This window comes from Bombyx mandarina, chromosome 04 (genome assembly GCF_030267445.1).
Source record: "Bombyx mandarina strain Sakado chromosome 04, ASM3026744v2".
Classification (NCBI taxonomy): domain Eukaryota; kingdom Metazoa; phylum Arthropoda; class Insecta; order Lepidoptera; family Bombycidae; genus Bombyx; species Bombyx mandarina.
This window is the reverse complement of record NC_143211.1, coordinates 7,350,732-7,370,627: the sequence shown is the minus strand read 5'-3', so window position 1 is coordinate 7,370,627 and position 19,896 is coordinate 7,350,732. Positions and strand designations below refer to the sequence as shown.

Here is a 19,896-nt window from a genome sequence, read left to right as displayed (position 1 = left end):
AGGGCTCCAACCCAGCTTCAACTTTATTTACTGTATCGACGATGTTGTTTCTGTTGACCTAACAGTCTACTTAGTTCCCGTTGTCTTGGGTGGGTAGCCAGAGTGACTTTAACTTGGTTCATCTGCTTTTTACATTTAAATGTTCACGATCATACTAAAATTGAAATAACTTTTCAATAAACCGAAAGTCATAAACGTAAAATCCACATCCGAAAATGGGACTGCTTCATACGCATGAATGATAGGTACTTGAAACTTTTATTTCCCTCAAAGGTTGACAAGCTTACGGCTGAACTAGTATAGTAACTATATACTACTACTAAGAGGAAGCTACCGACGAGCGTGAATTTAGGCAAAGCTAAGGTTATAGACTCTTCCGATTGTTACAAATAAATATTACAGAGTTAGAGAACCAACATACCACTACTGTACGTTCGAAATTACTCATTTCTGCAAATTTTCAAAAAAATATAGCAACACCGGCTAGTGACTATGCTACAAAGTGCGCAGTTTCCTTTTCCTCCTTTGTCATTCTTCAGCTATTCTTTGCGCTGCGTGCGTATCTGCGCTCGTATTTCTACAAGAGCTAAATAAAATTGGCTGCCCTTTAGGATTCTGCCACGTAGATTGTGTATATTTTAATTTTCATTATTATCCATAGCTTATTTAGGTATTTAATTATCAATAAATACCACATTCAGACACTTGAAACAATCACTCAAATTACGCAATAATTAAGAATGTTAATATAGAGGATTGTAAATTTATGTGGATAGAATGTAATATATTGTAATGATTTTGTTGAAATAGTAATTTTGTGGACTGAGTCTATATTTCTGAACTGTATAAATAGGAAATCAGTGTTTCGTTTGTGAGAGTACTGTTTCATACACAAGACGCCATATTAGAATGGAAAAATTTAGGGCGTGGCACATGAATTTTGATTGCTGTTCTCGGAGTTAAATTAATTTGAAGTTATCTACTGTAAAATTAGAAGAAATGGTAAGTGCGATAATTATTAAAATTGTTATGAATTTCTCAACCCACTTTACATAAGTAGCAAACTGAATTCACATACATAGGTATCGATTTCATGTCAAATCATTTAAAGACTTTGAATACAAAGAATTCATAAGTTCTTAGCAATAAGTCGATTTTATTTATAATGGTTTAAAAATAGATATGAAACGTGGTGTAATTTGGTTGGCATGACGTGGTTTCTAGAAAGAAGGTAAGTAATGGCGTGACATCCGTCGGTAAATGCTCCAACGTGATTGGCTGTCGCCTACTTTTGTAAGAACAAAGAGTGGACTTTGATCATTGAATCGGGCCGCGGATATTTTATTGATTTAATATGATGCAAGACAATTATCATTAATTTGAAAATTCCTTAGTGTTGTAATCGTCTATTTTCCATCTGTACAAAAATAAAAAAATTAAAATACACGCCCTTTTTAGACAGACATTGCTAATTTGCTCGTTTTCTTTTCCAAACGGTCATTGTTCATCTTTATGGGCAACGCGTTATTCAACAAACTGTAAATAGTGGCCGTGGCCCAAAACACGTCACTTCGAATCCCCCCTATCCACAATCGGTGTTTCTAGGCATTCCAAGCACCAGTCACCATTTTCATCGAACCTTTCGAATGCGACCAAGGCTTCGTCATGAAAATTAAATAACAATAACAGCCCACTGAGTTGCCGGATCTTCTCAGTAGGTCGCGATTCCGATACAATGGTAGACTCAGCGAAGCACTGTCCTTGCTAGGGTTAGTGTTAGCAAGACGCCAAGCTGGAGACCAGAGAGCTTGCCTAAACGTCTAGTGAATCTAGGGTGACCTCTCGAGGTTTCTGGAATAAGAAGTTAAAAAAAGTTATCAATTCAATATGTCAATCGAGACCTCATTGTCTTGAGTGAGGATGAAGAAATTTACCAGACAGTTTTTGAGCTCGTTTGATTTATCTGTTGTAGTATAAGAACAAAAAAAAAACAGTATTAGATGTCTTCAATTTAAATATTTGTTATATCATTTTTAAGCTTTAACAAGCCAAAACAAATGTCATGAAGCATTACTCAGTGTGTTTTATAATTTAATGTTTAAATACACCACTGTGTAATGTAATAAACAAGGTCAGACATTTTATTGTTTTGTCTTCGTCAATGAGTGGAAATTGTAGTAGATCATAAATGTGTATAAACTTGTATATACATAACATAACAGCTACACTAAATGATTATAGCTTTTGCCATTAAAAGTAGCATAGTGTAAAAATGTCCAATATAAGGTTAATAATTTCGTAATTGCCTCCCAAGTGTCCACAGTATACCGGTTGTCAAAAATTTACAGGTGTTAAAAACCTAGCTATGTTATATTCTAGGACATTCTCATATGTTTTGCGGAATTAGTGTTCCCATGTCTAATGGCACTAGTAACACTTTAACAGCTTTTACTGAAATGCTTTTTAACTTATGAGATTTCAAGATGGTTAAAACTCTATTTCTGGAAGCATTTTCAATCCTACAGAAACTTATTTCGAAACTCCTCAGATTCAGTCCTTAAAACAGAGGGATCGATAATGTTTTATCTATAAAAATTGCATTACAACAAAACTTCAGTGGAAGGAATCCTCATTACCTCTAAACCTTGTTTGAGTCCAAATATACAATGACCTGACCGTTGACCTTCTACTAACTAACTTTTGTTTATGGATTAAAAATACAAATCATTAATTTGAATAAAAACTTTTAAAGGATTATTTTCATTTAATTGAAATACCTTTCAGCTATTGTTTTATTACTGATATCAAATTCTTATTCAGAGTGATCAAAATAGTTTCAGAGAGAATCTTGCAAACTATTTCAGTCTATGCTGTCCAAGTGTATTCAGGACAAGACATCTGAGCTGCTGTTGCATGGCATGAACCATTTTAGTTTTACGCTGTTGAACTATCCAAGTTTTTTTTATTTTCAAATGGCCCCTTATTATTTAAGCATATTCCAAAAGAGGCTTTACTTATGTACCAGTAGTATAATATTTAAAACTTCTGGTTCTGAATTTTATGTCCAATTGAACCATATATATATGCTTCCAATTTGAGATAGTTACAATTTTTTTTTAATTGCTTAGATGGGTGGATGAGCTCACAGCCCATCTGGAGTTAAGTAGTTACTGGAGCCCATAGACATCTATACCGTAAATGCTGCCACCCACCTTTAGATATGAGTTCTAAGGTCTCAGTATAGTTACAGCGGCTGCCGAACCCATACCACGTTGACTGCCATGTAGGTCACCGGTGCCCTACGTGGCGCTCTGAAGTAATTATGTCGATTTCTCTCTTCGATCTTACTAAAGCGCCAAAATATCTAGTAAACTATGAGAAAGAGGAATCCGAAAATATCGAGAATGAATATATTTCTAAAACACTTAAAAGAATAAAACATGTACATTAACAAACAAAAGAAGCAAATTTAGGCAATCAAGGCGCTTAGTAACAGAAATCGACATAATTACTTAAGTGCGCCACGCAGGGCACCGGTGACCTACATGGCAGTCAACGTGTTAATATTCAATTCAATTATACCTAGAGGTCCTGTAATTTACTATCTAGATGTTTTTATGATTTAATGCGAAGATGTTTTAATATGCGCTATTTTAAGTACTACGGTAACAGATGGTTAATGTAGTTACGTATTTATTAATATACCTAATAATCTACGATAAGTAGCAGCTTGGCTTTGCCTCCGGCATTTCTGACACCCATGAACGACGGTAACCACTCACCAACAGAACAGGGGCCGTGTGGTTTCCCGTCTGCAAGGTTCTTAAAAAATAATAACATTTAAAATTGTGTTGGGTGAAAGTCAAATTACTTAATTCATAAATTTGGAAAATTTATAAACACACCCTACTTTCCACAGTTAACAATATATTAAATTTCAAATCATTAATTAATTATGTATGCCAATTTAGCATATATATATACCTATGATATTTAATTACAATTCAACACTATTGTTGCCATAAATATTAACACCAATGTGGAAACAATATTTCTTCTGATAGTTACAATCATCATTAGTTTGGACCAATTTAATGTGGTGAGAATAAATCCAGAAATCTCTAAAATATCAAGAGTCAATGAAAAAAGAACCTAACTTCCTGTTTTAACTTAACTGTTTTTTGTAAACTTTATAACTGTATTTATTGGTGATTTCAAAGGGTTGATGGGACTAAACGTGTCACTGGGACCTACATTTATCTATTGTGAATACTCAAAAGTTTTTTTTTTTTGTAAAATGTTTTTGAAAATGTCTGTGACTATGTTAACTAAAAACTGCAATATTTTCGTTAGGCAGAAATATTCTAGATGTCCTTGAAGCTATATGTACTTTTTGACAGTGAGTACATTTTGCCACTATATGGCGGTACAACCTGCAACATACACAGTGTGTGTGAACTAAAGCCTAGTTAGTACATATGCGTGGGCAATGCAAACTCACAGAGTAGTAGTGTTCGTAAGAATCCATAAACTAACACAAAAACAAGACTACAATAGTTTATGGAGCCTCTTTACTGTATATTGTATAGGGAATCTTATTAAAATTCTTAACATATGACCATGGCTTTCTTGACTGTACCAGTGATCAAATTAATTAAGCTGTAGTATGCAGTTTTCCTGTTGCGCTTTGTCAGTGATCTTTCTAGCTTTCAATAGACGCCTTAGAAGCTCTGAGGCGTCTATCGAAAGCATTGAGAGTAAATTCTGATGTTAGTGAGGTTTTGGGCAGCATGAAGGCGCCAATGCTGGCAATTTAGAATTAAACGGAACATAATATAAACAATTTATAAAACGTGCCTTTTTTGTATTATCTATGATCATTTACTATGTAAAGTAATTTTAGAAAAAAGTAACCACTGTAAAATCAGTTAATAATGTTAAACATTTATGTCGTAATTTGGGGGTTTTTAACATAATTCTAATCTCCCAATATAATTGGGTTGACTGCTGTTAAATATATCATAAGTTTTACCTTTTTTGTTACAGTCCAGCATAGAACCAAAACAACTTCTTGGGTGCCTAAGTGGACTTCTTTCTAATAATGGTGGCATTAAACGCAGAAACGAAGTCCAAAGGATTGCACGGTATGTAGAAGAAACGAATAATAATATAATAAAATTTGGGAAGTTTATTTTTAATCACAAACTCTTTTCATTTCAGTCTTATGTCTAAATATTCTAAGAAATTAGTATCTAAATGTATCTACATACAAATTCTGAAGTGTACAGAAACTGAACTATTGGATTTGTTCATGAGGTATAATGGATGGCTTTTAATTCACTTATGGTTAACAGAAAGCATAGTAGCAAAAAACTGGCCTCTTGTGAAAGAATTACTGGAGTTATTGTTGTTGTGTCCTGTCGACTTAAATCGACTTAAAACTAATAATTGTCCAAAACTCGTTAAAGAATTATCTAAGGATGGAGATCACTTTGGTAAGTGTTAATATTTGATTAAATCCACTAGACAACTACTTTCATTATACATATTTTAATTTGGTTCATTGTCATGGTACCTTTTTTATAAAGCAAAAGAAAACTAAATTTAATAATAACTAAAATTTATGACATAATGTCTCTTTGTGGATTTATCCAAAATAATATAACAAAGCAGATAGAGCCAATGACTCGTAATTTCTAATTGTCATTTTGAATTCAAAGTAAATAACTAGATAAAACTGAGAAATTGGTTTTGTTTTTGAATAGTCAATGTGTAATTTGGAATGACAATAAATCTCCTTATAAGTTTATCTAGGTGTGTCATTTGTAAAAATAACATCTCTAAACGTGTATTTTCCTTAAAACTAAATATTCATGACGAAATCATTTCACGCGAGTAAGATTGACAAGTTTTACAATAGTTCGCGTGTTTATTACATATTAATAATTGTTAACTATATATGTAATAATTGTTATATGTTCATATTTTAAATGTGTTACACTTGCATTTTGGCAAAATGTTCACGTTAAAAATTGTTTGTCAAATATTCATCAGTGATCCGATCTACAAAAAAAATGTCCCAAGCTAGCAATTACACAGGCTACTATTTCTTGAATAAAGATGTTGACTATTCGGGAATTGGAGAATCAAACCCGGATTCTGTAATGTAGTAGTTGAAGTCATTAACTAACTAACCAACAAGGCAAACAAAACACGACTTCGTGTCTGATAGATAGCTTAAAGACGTAAATAATTTATCTGTTTAGGAAATATTGAGACGGTTAAGATAGAAAATAAGACCGAGAATAACTGTTCGCAAAGATGGGATTTGTGTGCTTAGTGCGAGTTGTTTAACGTTCTCGATAGCGTAACAGTTAACTCAAATTTATATAGGGTTCGTTCGGGGAACGTTTACCTACGTTTGCGGCTAGGGGCGCTATTCCAACTGCATAGAAAGTTGACTATACTTTTAAGCTTTCGAGAACGTTAAAAAACTCGCACTAAGCGCAGTGATGGGACAAAATTAGTTCGAAATGCTTCATATTACGCCTATCATAAATTCCTGGACTATTACTATATAATCTTCATGTAAGTTGACATTGACGAACATTGACACCAATATATTATAATTTAAACTAACTACTAATAGTTAATTCTAAGTAGTTTATATTATCTAGTGTCTTATAGTTATAATAAAAAAAAAATTCTCTTTCTAGCTATTAGAGCACTGGCTTCAAAACTGGTTGAGCAATGGTTAAAAACTGTACAAGGAGAAAAAGTAGTTCCTGTTTTACTGTCTGATATTCCTCAGATAATTAGTGATGGCAACGGTGAAATAAAACCGGAGATAGTTAAACTAAAATCTGAGGTAGAACAAGCAAAAGATACTGCAGAAAATGAAGAGAGTACTGTTAAAACTGTTAAAACTGAGGAATGCTGCAAGAGTGAAAATATAGAAATAACGCCCACAGTTAAGGAAGAAAACCAAGAACCTTCAAAAACTGAAATCAAAATAGAAACAGATCAACAACTTGAGACTTTGCCTGTCCTTAAAATTAGTTTAAAAGATGGTGTTCAAACAGTGTTGAAAGTTGATGATACTGAAAACAAAGATTTGAAAGAATCCCCAACCAGTGAAAAGTTGAAAGAAAACTCCAAAAATAAAGATAAAGATAAATCGAGTGAGAAAACCAAAAGTAGTCACACGAAATCAAATAGTTCAAAACATTCGAGTAAAGCACGTTCTTCGAGTGATAAACATAAGAGTAGCAGCAGCTCTAGTCGACACAGTAGTAGCAAGGACAAGAAAAAAGATAAGGATAAGGATAGAAGTTCTCATAGTTCTAAATCTAAAAGTGATAGTAGTAAGAAATCATCTAGTAGTAGTAGTAATAGTAGTAGTAGTAGTAAAACAAAAGATGATCGTAGCACTAAAAATTCTGAAAAAGAGAAAAGAGAGAAAGATGAGAAACTTGGTAAGAAAAAAGATAAAGACACAAAAGAAAAATCGGATGAAAGTAATGAACATAAGACACCTTCAATATCGAAGCTAGGAAAAATTCCAAAGCTTAGTGATTTAAAAAAGGAAAAGCCTTCTATATCAATAGAAGTGAGAAAGCCTGACGATCCAAAACCGAAAACTGTAAAAGCTTACAATTCAAAATTTAGGAAACATGGATTGGAGGAGGAGATAAAACCGCCGCCATCGCGCTCTGTACTATTAAATAAAAAAGTACCACCACCACCCATACCTCCCATAGTCTCTATACCGAAAAGACATTCTCCAGTACATAATGAAACACCACCTGAAAAGAAACTTAAAACTATGGAAATAGTAGAAAAACCTGGTTCTATTAAATTAATACCTCCCAAACCAAAACGTAAGTATAATTTGAATTTTGAACTGTTGAATTTTATAATGATGCTGATTATTTTTTCAGGTGTTCATCGGGGTTTGCATCACTTTTGCAAATCACAAAGTGTTACATTTTTTTTTTGTTTCCCTTTCATATGTGGTAAGTCTAAGATGTACAAATTAACGGGCTTGGAAGTGTATCTTCTTCCTGTAAAATATTTAAAAATAAATGCTAACTTCACAATGAATCTTTCCGTTAAAAACTACCTAGCTTTGTTTAGACCGAAAGGCTGGCAATGTGTAATTCAACGGGCTGCTTGTTTGATTCAACTACTACGGATTGAAGAATGGTAACAGACCTCTTGGAAATGACTGGTGTCTCTCTCTGCTCCTGATCTTCGTAGATGGAGAAAAGAAGTAAAACTATAATTTTAAGGATTGAAAAAGAAAAAAATTATATTCGCATGCAAATATAATTCTTGAGCAAATTCATTGTAACCTGTTGACATAAGAACGCAAAACGCACTAAGTAACGTTTTCAAACTCTCGAAACAGACCAGATTTGTTGTTATTAGTACTGTATTCATTTCCGTAGTATTGACAATATAAGTTTCAAAGGTAAAAATCTCAAAATCTCCCGTAACAAGAAAGCAAAATTGAATTACAACTTTAGAATACTGATAATTATTTTCCGTCAATCTCAAGAAAATTTATACCACCAATGACATTTCATGGAATTACAATCTGAATTAACCAATCACTTAGTCGTAAAATAATAATAAAGAAGACAAATGCACAACTTTCACACAGGGGCGAGGTAACTTTACAAGGTCGAGGAAATAGCCTGATATAAATAAAGATAAACCAATTATCCAGTGGCTATCATATTTAGTCTCACCCGTGCCTCGTAATCATTGAATTCTTCAATAGAATTTAATTTCCCTGGTGAGAAAAGCGCTTGTAATAATATAGATAGTCTAACGTGTGTACGCTGTGACAGTGCACATTGAATATCTAGGTATGCAGCCCAGACCCAAGTAGACCGCTTTTTTGTCTACTGACGCTCGGTTTGTCCGTGCAACTGTCCATCGGACTCACTGCCGCTCTTGAACAACCGAACTGCGTTCAAGCCGAAGTTTTGGTAATATGAATTGTCGGTCCATTAATTTACTGATCTATTGATATTAAGACGCTAATGTAAGCTCTATGATGGCGGGTAAGCTGAAGACTGGGTAGGGTGTTAGAGAGAACACATAGGTTTATCCTCTCCATTAAGTTCGTTTTTTGGTGCCACTGGAAAAACGATTCGCTCCGATGATAATAGACAGTTATTTTGATATATCATAAGCTAACACGTATCTACTGAAAGCTGACAACTACTGATACTACATATTAAGACTGATCAAGTTATTGAAATGTTCACTCCGGTTGATACCGTAAGTGTCTTACCAGTTTTCATCGAATTCCAGTGGCGGTAATAAAAAACGAACTTTAAAGAATTTCGAAATATGTGCTTTATAATATCCTACCAGCACTCTTCAGTCTACCCGTGATTATGGTGCTTGAAACAGCGATGAAATACCGGGAACTTAATAAAAACCAAAAGAGTGGTAAGAATTCTTAGGAAATTAATAATAATCTAATTTAGGTAACCGCGAAGGTATAAAAAAAGTAAATAATTTTCTCTAATTCGGTAAACCCGCTAATAGGCCGTAGTAAAACATTACGTTGCGTTGCTGCAATATTGATAGGGGTAAGTACAGTTACGTACCTAGGTAGTTATTTTGTTGAAATAAGTGTGATGCATAAGAGTAAAGTTTAACAGCATAATTACTGGCCGTATTAATACCATTAATATTTTTATTAATAATACCATTAATAAGAATATCAATGAAGTTAAATTGGAAGACGTCATTCAATGAAGCCGTTTAGTATTATAATTGTATAACTGTTTAAGTTTTCATATCACCTTGAGAAAAAATAAGTGACTGAACAATACAAAAGCCTTCAATGGCTGTAAAGCAGATTTGGTGCATTTAACTTTAGGCTTAGTATAACAAGTTATAGCTGAGACTATTAAAGTCCTTGATAAATAAAAGAATTAATTGAAATAAATAAAAAGAAAAATACCAGTTGAAATAAGTAGATTAATTTAATCTCAAATCACTTTTTATATATAAATATAAATCTGAAATTAAAAATAATAGTGATAGGTTTTATAATTTTACATACATCTACATCAGTGATTCTCATTGTTCCGCGGCATTTTTGTGTGCCGTCAAATTTCAAAAGTGTGCCGCCAAATTTTGCGAATATATAATAATGTTAATATTATTAAATTATATCATTTTAAAAGAAAAATATTTTAAACATGAATATATATTGAAATCCACAAAAAAAAATAGTATATTTTAGTTTATTTCGTAAAAAATTTTAATTTTTTGATAAACTATTTATGCAGTGTGTTGTAAGTAAATAATTTTATCTTTTTTTTTTGTGTGCCGCCAAATCTTGAAATCGTTAAATATGTGCCGCAACAAAAAAAAGTCTGAGAATCACTGATCTACATAATTGAAATCCCTAAATTTTATTAAAATACCAATATGTTAAGGGTGACGAGGGAATTTAAAACTCTTGAAATCGCGATTATACTTCATGTTACCTAATAAAATTCTAAAAACTATTAGGTATAATGAATTGCAGACCCTGTTGATTCAGATTTGTAAATTGGTGGTGAAAAGTTCTTCTTGTGTATTAGCTATTTCTTCTATAGGTAATGTCCCTACCTTAATGTCGTTCGTTTACAGTTTGTCGCCTCATATAAGGCTGACTACTCTACCATTTATTTATACACAGTATATCGTGAAAATATTCTGGTTATAGAAATAACACGCGAATCCCGGTCAAATTACTTTTTCCGGAAAAATCCAAGTTTTCTATAAGTTAGTAGTGATACGCTCAGAGATTTTGTACAAAATTATGAATTAAAAAAATCGCTATTTTTTGGCACATATATCTGTAAGCGTGAATCGTATGGGTATTAATAAAAAGAAACTCGTACAATATTCTTAAACTAACTAAATTGAAATTCTGTTTCGAATTACGGTAAGCTGAAAATTTAAAATAGTCCTAATCGAATTTGAAAGTTTCATTACATTACGGTAGTTTAATAAAATATTCTGGTCTGTTCATTCGAGAAATGGCTTACAACGTTGATTAGTGCCAAATATTTTTCATAGATATTCTTTCTATACACAATATTATAACAGTCTGTTTGTTTGTTCGTTTAAGCTCTGTAATCTCCATAATGGCGGAGCTAAAAGTCATTTATTCGAGATGGGCTTGCAGTAACGTAATATTGGAACCCGATTGATAAATAAAGAGTGTACTAAATTTGTCAGTAAAATTTTAAAACTGAAATTTACTTTGCTGCGCATTTAAAACAAGAAATAACACGTAAATTGCATATCACAAAAAAAAACATTGTCAGTAGTTAAAACTGCTTTTACTGTTTTTTCTCGTGTTTATTATTTTATTTTATATTTTTCGACCAATAATATGAAAGCGGTTTTAAAGATATCTGACAAGTGAAAACAAAAATACACATTTATATAAGTTAGTTTGCCTGCCGACGTATTTTTGACGAATTACCGAAATTTTCTGAATCTTCTGTAACGTTTCTGTAATAAACCTCATTGCAAAAAGAGTAGTACCTAATTATCGACTTAAAGCTGGTGAACGGTCATACAAGGGCAACGCACGGTTACACTCGAGTGATCCAGTGGCGATCAGTCCCATATAAGTTAGATCGTAGCAATCTAACAAACCGAATCTTAGTAATAAACTTAGCTGTTTATAGTCATTAATAATACCTAAATTACCTTTTGCATTGCGAATACATGAATCTTATACGTTACACACGAACATACACGTCACCACCTATTTAGGAATGTTCATTTCTAACTTTAAAAACTGAGACGCATAAATTGTGATAAGATCAACAAAAAGTGGTAAGAAATGGACTTGGTTTAATTTACACGTGAAAATAGATAAACTAAAAAAAACCGTTGGACGGTTGAGTTAATTAAACGAAAATTGCACCATATTTTTTAATAATGCCTTTTTAAGATCTCTAGCGCCTTTTTACTAGATTTCGCGTGAGTGGACAATCAACCTATGAAACTGAAGGTGAATAGCATTTCAAGCCAATCTGTGATTGAAACTTTTGGTAGTACTGTTTGATTGCCTACTGAGCTGCTGCTTCTGCTGACTATCACCTCTAGAATTATTTCGATCCTTCGTAGTCAATACAACGATAGTAAGGATTCCAATTGTATTATTTCTATAGTATTCGATTTAAAAAAATAATTAACAAAATTGACGATAACATTAAAATATTAGTGGGGATATGCACTTTGCTCTTGTGAAGTCTAATTAATGAGAGTAACAATAAATTAAATTTGTGTCTGATTGAGAAGTAAATATCATTTGCGCGTTAGTGAGATTATCTGAAAAATTACACATAGATGGATTATTTAATTCATGAAAACCGTCTTTCATACTGCGTTCAACTGCATCAACCGAAATTGAACCTATCAACATATAGGTACGTACATACAAAATCTATTTCGTATGTAGATGTATGTTTTAGGTTCAATAATATTAATTTTCCATCAAATTTATAAATAACATTGAGATTCCAAATTTAGTATTCAAAATTACGTAGGTAAATAATATCAGAAGAAGCCGTAAAGCAAGCTCTATTTCACATATTTACCACTGCAAGCTTCTAGATTTTATTTCAACGAACGTTTGTTTGTATCGTCAGTTACGATATCATTAAGATTATTCGATTGACATTTCATTACAAAACAATTTCCTCGAAGGCTTCAAATCACATTTAGTTTAGCTATCGGCGATGTTTATAAGGATAAAGATTTTTTTTATCTCTTATTGCTATTTTAGAAGCAGGTGGCGTAACCGAAATTATTGCCTATGTAGCCATGTAGAGTATCAATAAGTTACCAACAGGGGTGTCGCTGTGAAGACCCTTGAACACATTTCACATTTGCGTACAATCAGAAAGGCAACAGCTCTGCGCGGTTTCAAACTTGCATTAATTTGAACGAGAGGCATGCACGATTATTACCAAGCCATCAGTCCATAATATTTTTGGTACCCTTACCAACTTGATAAAATCTGTCGCTCCTCCGTAATTATTGGTATATCTTGATTATAAATTGAATATAATTATTTAAATTAATCGGCTCGCGCTCACTTATTCAACATAGGTGCCAACTTTTGAGAGGAAAACTACAAAATTGAAATCCCGATAGGATTGGGTTACAAATGAATTTCACCTAAATATAAAGCAGTAGCCATTAGGTCTCTTGTCGATGTCCACGGTAAGTAATCACTTACCAGCTGGTGTCCTGCATACTCAATCTGTTTCATCGGGAATTTCAATAATACGAATGTAGGTACTTACGGGTTTAGACTAAATAAGTTGCCGGCAAATGATGATACTGAAAACAATAAAACATCATTTATTTGTTTCGTACGTGTGGAATGTTTGCGTAATGGTCGCGTGTTCGAATCGTAGTTGTCTTTAATGTGGTTATCTTGATGTGATAGTGTTTGCCTGAACATCTTTGAGATGACGAGACTACGACAACAGTTCGCTCTGACGTGATGATCAGAACAAATCGTTGCACAGGCACAATTTAATTACACGCATAGGTACTGTTGACGTCGAACAGGGTAGTAGGCCGCTTACCTTCATATATGAGCTGTCTGCTCTTCAATATCATCATGAAAGGATCGCACGAAACTGTTATCCACGCGTAAAAATTGAAATAATTTTCTACAAAAAAGTATTAAAGGGCTTTACTCATAAGATATTTTTTATTGGTTTAATTTGGTAGGAAAGCAACAAATGCAATCTTCGGCCGTGCCGATTATCATTTGTCTGTGCTACCAACCCTGACCAATCTAAGTTATAAATGAGAAATTAAAAATGGTTGCTCGTGACCAGTCTCGAACTTACTTACATCTCGCACTAGAAGCACAAAATAAGTAGCGTGTTTGCTACACGCATAAATATTAATGTTTTCCTGAATACTCGCATTCCTTTTACGCATTTTTATTTTATTTTTTTATTGCCGGTGTAGGCAGACAAGCATACGGCCCACCTGATGGTGAGTGGTTACCGTCACTCATGGACTTCAGCAATTAACGGTAGGCAGAGCTAAGCCGCTGCCTACCGTTAAGCATTACCGCACTGTATTATACTGTCACTGTTAAGGGTAAAACCAAACAAAGCCATCGAGTGCCATTTCTCGAATTGTAGCAATAGTTTCTCAAGTTAGAAATGAAAGTAGGCTGTATTACCGTATATTCAACAAACAATTCAGAATCTACTTGTACATCTTAGACTTACCATACCATTTAATGTTTTGTTTAATAACAATTTTATTTGCAGGAAATGTTTAATAACTTGTAACTATTTGCATCAAAATTGAAACTGTATGGTATGAATATGGTTTCATTTTGGTTTGGTTTTATTTTATAATTAGTTTATTAAAATTGATTTAAACCAATGAAGCCAATCCGAGTCCGATTGTGTTATACTAACTCAATCAATTCAAACTTGATGCAAGAAATTAAAAGCCCCAGTAAAAATTCTATAATTTTTTGTTAATTTAATACTTTTTATTTGTTACAGCCATGACACTTTTGGAGAGCGATATGTTTATGGATGCACTAAATGCTTCAGCGACAAATAAGAAGGAACCAAAGAAAAGAAAAAGGCGTACGAGCGGATCGAAGGATGGCAATCCTAATGACGGATCACCTCCACCTACACCGACATCACTCAGTAGTCCCACAAGCGAAAGTAAATCTGTACCGCCAAGGTTTTACCAAGATACTTTGGATGCAGAAGAACGTAAAGACAAAAGTCATGAAAGTAAAGAACCAGTTAGTCCCGTGACCACAGAAAATGAAGTCGAAGACGACAAGATGGACGTTTCTGGGCCGCATACATTAACAGTTAATGGATTAAAAGGGGTTTTATGTTATCATAGAAAAAAAGGTCCCAAAAAGAACATTAAATGGAAACCTGACAGTGAACTAGAAACAATTCATGTATTTGACCTGGATGAGACTGAAAGAATAAATGTCACCAAAACATTCACGGATATGAAATATTTAGAAAGAATACACGAAAGGGAAGCTTTCGAAAAAGCAAGAAACCTTAGTAATGACGACGTTATGGAAGAACGTACAAATTGGAAGCCTTTGATTTTAGTAGATTTAGAAGGACAATTACAAGTAGATTATGGCAAAAACAGTAAAGAGAAAGATATACAGGCACTACGACAAAAAGTAACCTTACAACCTTTATATTTCAACAAGGCAATGATTCCTGATTCCCCAATTGAACCAGAATTAGAAACTCACACCTATTCTGAACCCTCAATAATTCCCTTGGAAGATGTCACTGGAAATCAAGATAATATAAGTGATTTTAGAAATATGCCTTGGCCTGAACCGAGAGGTAATGCTCCACCCCAAACACCGAGTAATATGACTGTTGGTGCTAGTCCATTATTCCCTAACAATCTCACACAATTTTCAAACACTTTTCCTAATACGCAATTTCCTGGAGTACCACCTGCCTTCCAAGGCCCTAACATCGTTCCTGGTGAGTGGCAAAATGGAATACCCCAACAGATGATACCAAATGGAATGCCTGGTCCAATAGGAACCCACAATTTAGCACCAGGTGTGATGCCTCCCGGAAGCCATCCACAAGGTATGTTGATTTCACCTGAGACTATGATGATGGCTCCGGAGATGTTCGGAAACCCAACTCCAATGTTTCCTGTACCACCGGAAAGTTTCAATATGCAACAGAATATGTATCCGATGGATTTCAACATGGTAGGTCCTCCGGGACCGGGCCCCGAAGGCTTTAATGGCCCTGGCCCTGGTTCTGGTCCCGGACCTGGTAATTTTAGAGGAGCCATGCGTGGTCGCGGTGTCAATGGTCATTGGCGCGGAAAGGGTGCGGGGAACTGGGAAAATCCGTCCAGGGGTGGTAGAGGAGGAGGCCCTCGCGGGAACCGAAAGACAATTTGTATGTATTTTCAAAGGAAGGGATCTTGTCGGCAGGGCGATAATTGTACATTCTTGCATCCAGGTGTGAACTGTCCTTTTTAAAGAGAATAAATGTAAATACCTAAATTAGCCATATTGTAAATAAATAAAGTAAGATTAAAAGTAAATTAGCTGTAAAAGAGTTTGATACTCAACAAAGACTGGTAAAATAGCAAAAGATATAAATATATTATAATGTTATGTATATAAAAGTTTGTACTGAGTAAAATAGATATGTAATTGAAACAATTGCTTTTTTTTCTTATTATACAATTTATGTAGTAAGCGTGACGATTTAGTTTTAAATAAACCTAATCTTTTATATTGATAAAATAATGAATCAATAATGAAACAAAAAGTAGACACATAACAATATTGACCTAAACAATATAGACAACATTGTTGAGACACTGTGACTGAAATCAATAGTTTAACAATGGTAATTTAATTATAAGGCGGCAGGTGACATGCACATCAAAAACAATCGTAGCCACTTTTGTCGGTGACTTGCTGATGCCTTAACTGTGAAAATTTGAAAATGATTAATATAATTAAAGATTTCTAAGCGTAGCACGTCAGATTTAAGCCTTAGTATAAACCTGGCAATGTTGAGTGGATACCGAAGTTCAAAGACATCACAATGTGTATAGCGCCATCCACTGTGAGATTTGAATTATATCTCTAAACTGTATAGTAATTACCAAACTTACTGGTGGTAGGACCTCTTGAGTCCGCACGGGTAGGTACCACCACCCTGCCTATTTCTGCCGTGAAGCAGTACCTAATGCGTTTCGGTTTGAAGGATGGGGCAGCCGTTGTAACTATACTGAAACCGTAGAACTTACGATGGGTGGCGCATTTACGTTGTAGATGTCTATAGGCTCCAGTAACCACTTAAGGCCAGGTGGGCTGTAAGATCGTCCAACCGTAAGTAATAAAAAAAATACTATAATTTTTGCAGTTTTAATTTTTATTACACGATATTATTCCTTAACTCCATCTGTGACAGTGCATAAATGTGGGAAAATGAAACAAAGTCACTGGAGATGGCTTCCCGGATTCCTTCGAAGAGTCCACTGAAGTCTCAGTAAATAACCACCAATTTACTGAGTCTTTATTTCATCTCAGCTCATCTCGTTTCGTTTAGTTGCATCCCAATCGATTACAGTCTGAAATACAACAACATTACCTAATTTGGCTCCAAAATATTTTTCATACAACAGCGCCCCTAGCGGCAAACGTTCCAACTCCATACAAATTTGAGTTAACTTTTACATATGGAGGGTAGAGGTAAGGAGAACCGTCTCTGTATGAAAAAGTGTCCATTAAAATCTGCTAAATAAGGGTGGTGCTACAGTAGCAACCGGGTAAATTTTAAAGGCCGTTTTCCAATTACAGCTCAAGAGCGCATTATGCGGCATAATGCTCAACTAAGTTTCAGCATAATTCGGCATTGTGCGTCACTGAGTCGCACTATGCTCTGTAATTGGAAAACTACCATTAAGTAATGGTTAGTTGGAAAACGGCCAAAAAAGGCGCTGAAAGTTATTAGATTGAGATAGAGAAATAAAAAAGGACGAACGAACTGTAAGCACTACAAAATCACAAAAAGTATTTTATTTAAAGCTAATATGAAAATGCAATCGACGTCTCCACGTTTTACCACAGTACATTTTTTATGTTATATTGACGAAATTAGTTTGGGCCAAGTAAACATGTGAGGTCTTGTATATTACACTGTCACTAACTACTCTATTCATTAAATATATTAAATTTCCTAACTCAGCATACTTCAATCAGTTAGATAACAGCTGCTCAATTCATATCATACCCTGTGCCTATGCTAGCGCCATTCTGGAGGATTTTTGAACTATTATTTAGTACTGAAAGTGGCACACTTTTTCAAGCTTCTCCCATATGAGACGGTTCTCCTTACCTCTACCCTCCATACTTTTACACCATTGAGATAGCTAAAAAACTCGCACTATGTATGTACTTGCACACCGAGTAGGTATCGTATCTAATTTAAAGTTGACGATTTTTGTAAGTTTGTTACTGGCAATTCCAGGATCACAAGAAGCCAATTGCCATACTTAAAAAAGAAGATACCAGCTGATAAACACCAACGATTATCCCTATTAAACTTAGGGTGTTTATTTATTTATGTCAATGGCCTCGCGGACCATTCGCTGGATTAATTTGTTTTTCTTTGGATCCTGCAAAGGTATGTTAGGCGTACTGATGGTAGGACTTCTTGTGAGTCCACATAGGTAGGTATCACCACGTCACCGACTTCTCCAGTGAAACGGTAATATTACGTTTTTGACGTGACAACGTCTTATAATTCGATGGAGCCGGCTGCACACACGAAAAAACATGACTCATGTGGCGTTACCTCGCTCTGAGGCGTTCTGTTTAAGGCTTGAAGTGCAAGCGAGAGCGCGCAACGAGCGACAAAGAGGCACAATCGGCCTCCGCGTTCGGCAGCGTTCGACATCTGTCTCTCTCCTACTTGAGTGAGCGATGCATCCGCGTGGACAGCTACTATACAATAATACATTTACATGTTTTCGTCAAGTATGAAGTTCAGTGAATGTGGTGTCAATTGTTTATAGCAACGACGAAAAATGAAACCATTCCATCAGTATTTTCTTATGACGTTGTCACGTTCAACTATCGTCAGTAAACCAACTTTACAGACAACCGATTTTTTTGTTTGAAGGGTGGCAGCCGGTTTTTATAAAAAAATATATAAATATAATGTAAGGATTCATAGATACTAAAAAGCTTAAAACAAGTTGTGCCGATAAAGTTATTTCAGAGGAAGACAGGAATGCGTTTGCATTTTTAAAAGAATCAATAACTTTTGTTCAATTTTTCATATCTTGTGAAATAAATTACATTGTTGTTTTTAGGTATTTATATAACGGAGGATTAAGGATTAACGGAGATGTAGGATCTGCGGTGTTTATTAAATATGTGAAGATTGGTAGGTTCTCATAAGCTCTCGAAGGGCTTCGTAGGTTTAATGGAGTACCTGGTGATGTCAGCGACTGGCGCCACGTCACTTTTACAAATTATGACGTCAGAATCGCTAACGTCAATAGATTCATTAATGTCATTGTCTTCCATGTCAACAACATTCCAGAGTTCCTTGTCCTCCAACAGTAATTAAGGCTCACTTTTCCGATGAATTCCATTTGTCTTATTTCAAGTGTACAACAATAACAAGAGAAAGCTTCACCTCGTTCGGCTGCTCGAGGTGGAATAAGTGTATTAACTACAGATTGTATCTTTTTAGTTTTAGTTTCCTACCTAACCTGGTAATCTAGGGGTTATGCGAGTGTAATCGGGCGAGTATTGTGCGACAATAGTCACTCGTATTTATAGTAGAAAAGTGGGGTAACTTAATCATTATTTCTCTTGAATACCGTATTATGCTTATATGCGTAACATTAAGGAAACAGTTACTTAACTAAATAGTAATGTTGCGTTAGTATATATTATTGGTGTTGTTACTAGCACTTCATATGGAGTTTAATTCTGAAATAAAAATTTATTATCATTATTATTTACTTGTCAGGCAACAGACATGGCTTTGACCTTTGTTACGATTTGGCAGTATGGGCTATGTGCTATTTGTCTGTCTAATGGACAAATCAAATATGTAGGTATATACCTACATAGATCACAGTGGTCTCGAACCTACCGATTTTTCGGTATTTATACCGATATGGGCTCTGTTCTTCCGAAATATAACGATTTTTCTACGATTTCAAAGTATACATATAAATCCTCCCGATTTTTCTACCGATTTGACACTTTTAGACATTATTGATCCAAAAAATGTTAAAATTGGCAAAACTACTTCGATACTTCTT

The 19,896-nt window shown here is 34.4% G+C and overlaps 1 protein-coding gene across 1 annotated transcript; it reads left to right on the top strand.

The window, feature by feature from the left end:
* The first annotated feature begins 499 nt into the window (after positions 1-499).
* Positions 500-16,261, top strand: LOC114245518 (uncharacterized). Its single transcript, XM_028177705.2, has 5 exons — positions 500-1,002; positions 5,047-5,144; positions 5,221-5,495; positions 6,717-7,880; positions 14,580-16,261. Exons 1-5 carry the CDS (start codon positions 1,000-1,002, stop codon positions 16,076-16,078), a joined length of 3,039 nt encoding a protein of 1,012 aa, XP_028033506.2. The 5' UTR covers positions 500-999; the 3' UTR covers positions 16,079-16,261.
* Positions 16,262-19,896: the final 3,635 nt, after the last annotated feature.

Coding starts and splice junctions, on each gene's coding strand:
- LOC114245518 (XM_028177705.2), top strand. Junction 5,145..5,220: donor GAAGTCCAAAGGATTGCACG/GTATGTAGAAGA, acceptor TTTTCATTTCAG/TCTTATGTCTAAATATTCTA. Junction 7,881..14,579: donor AATACCTCCCAAACCAAAAC/GTAAGTATAATT, acceptor TATTTGTTACAG/CCATGACACTTTTGGAGAGC.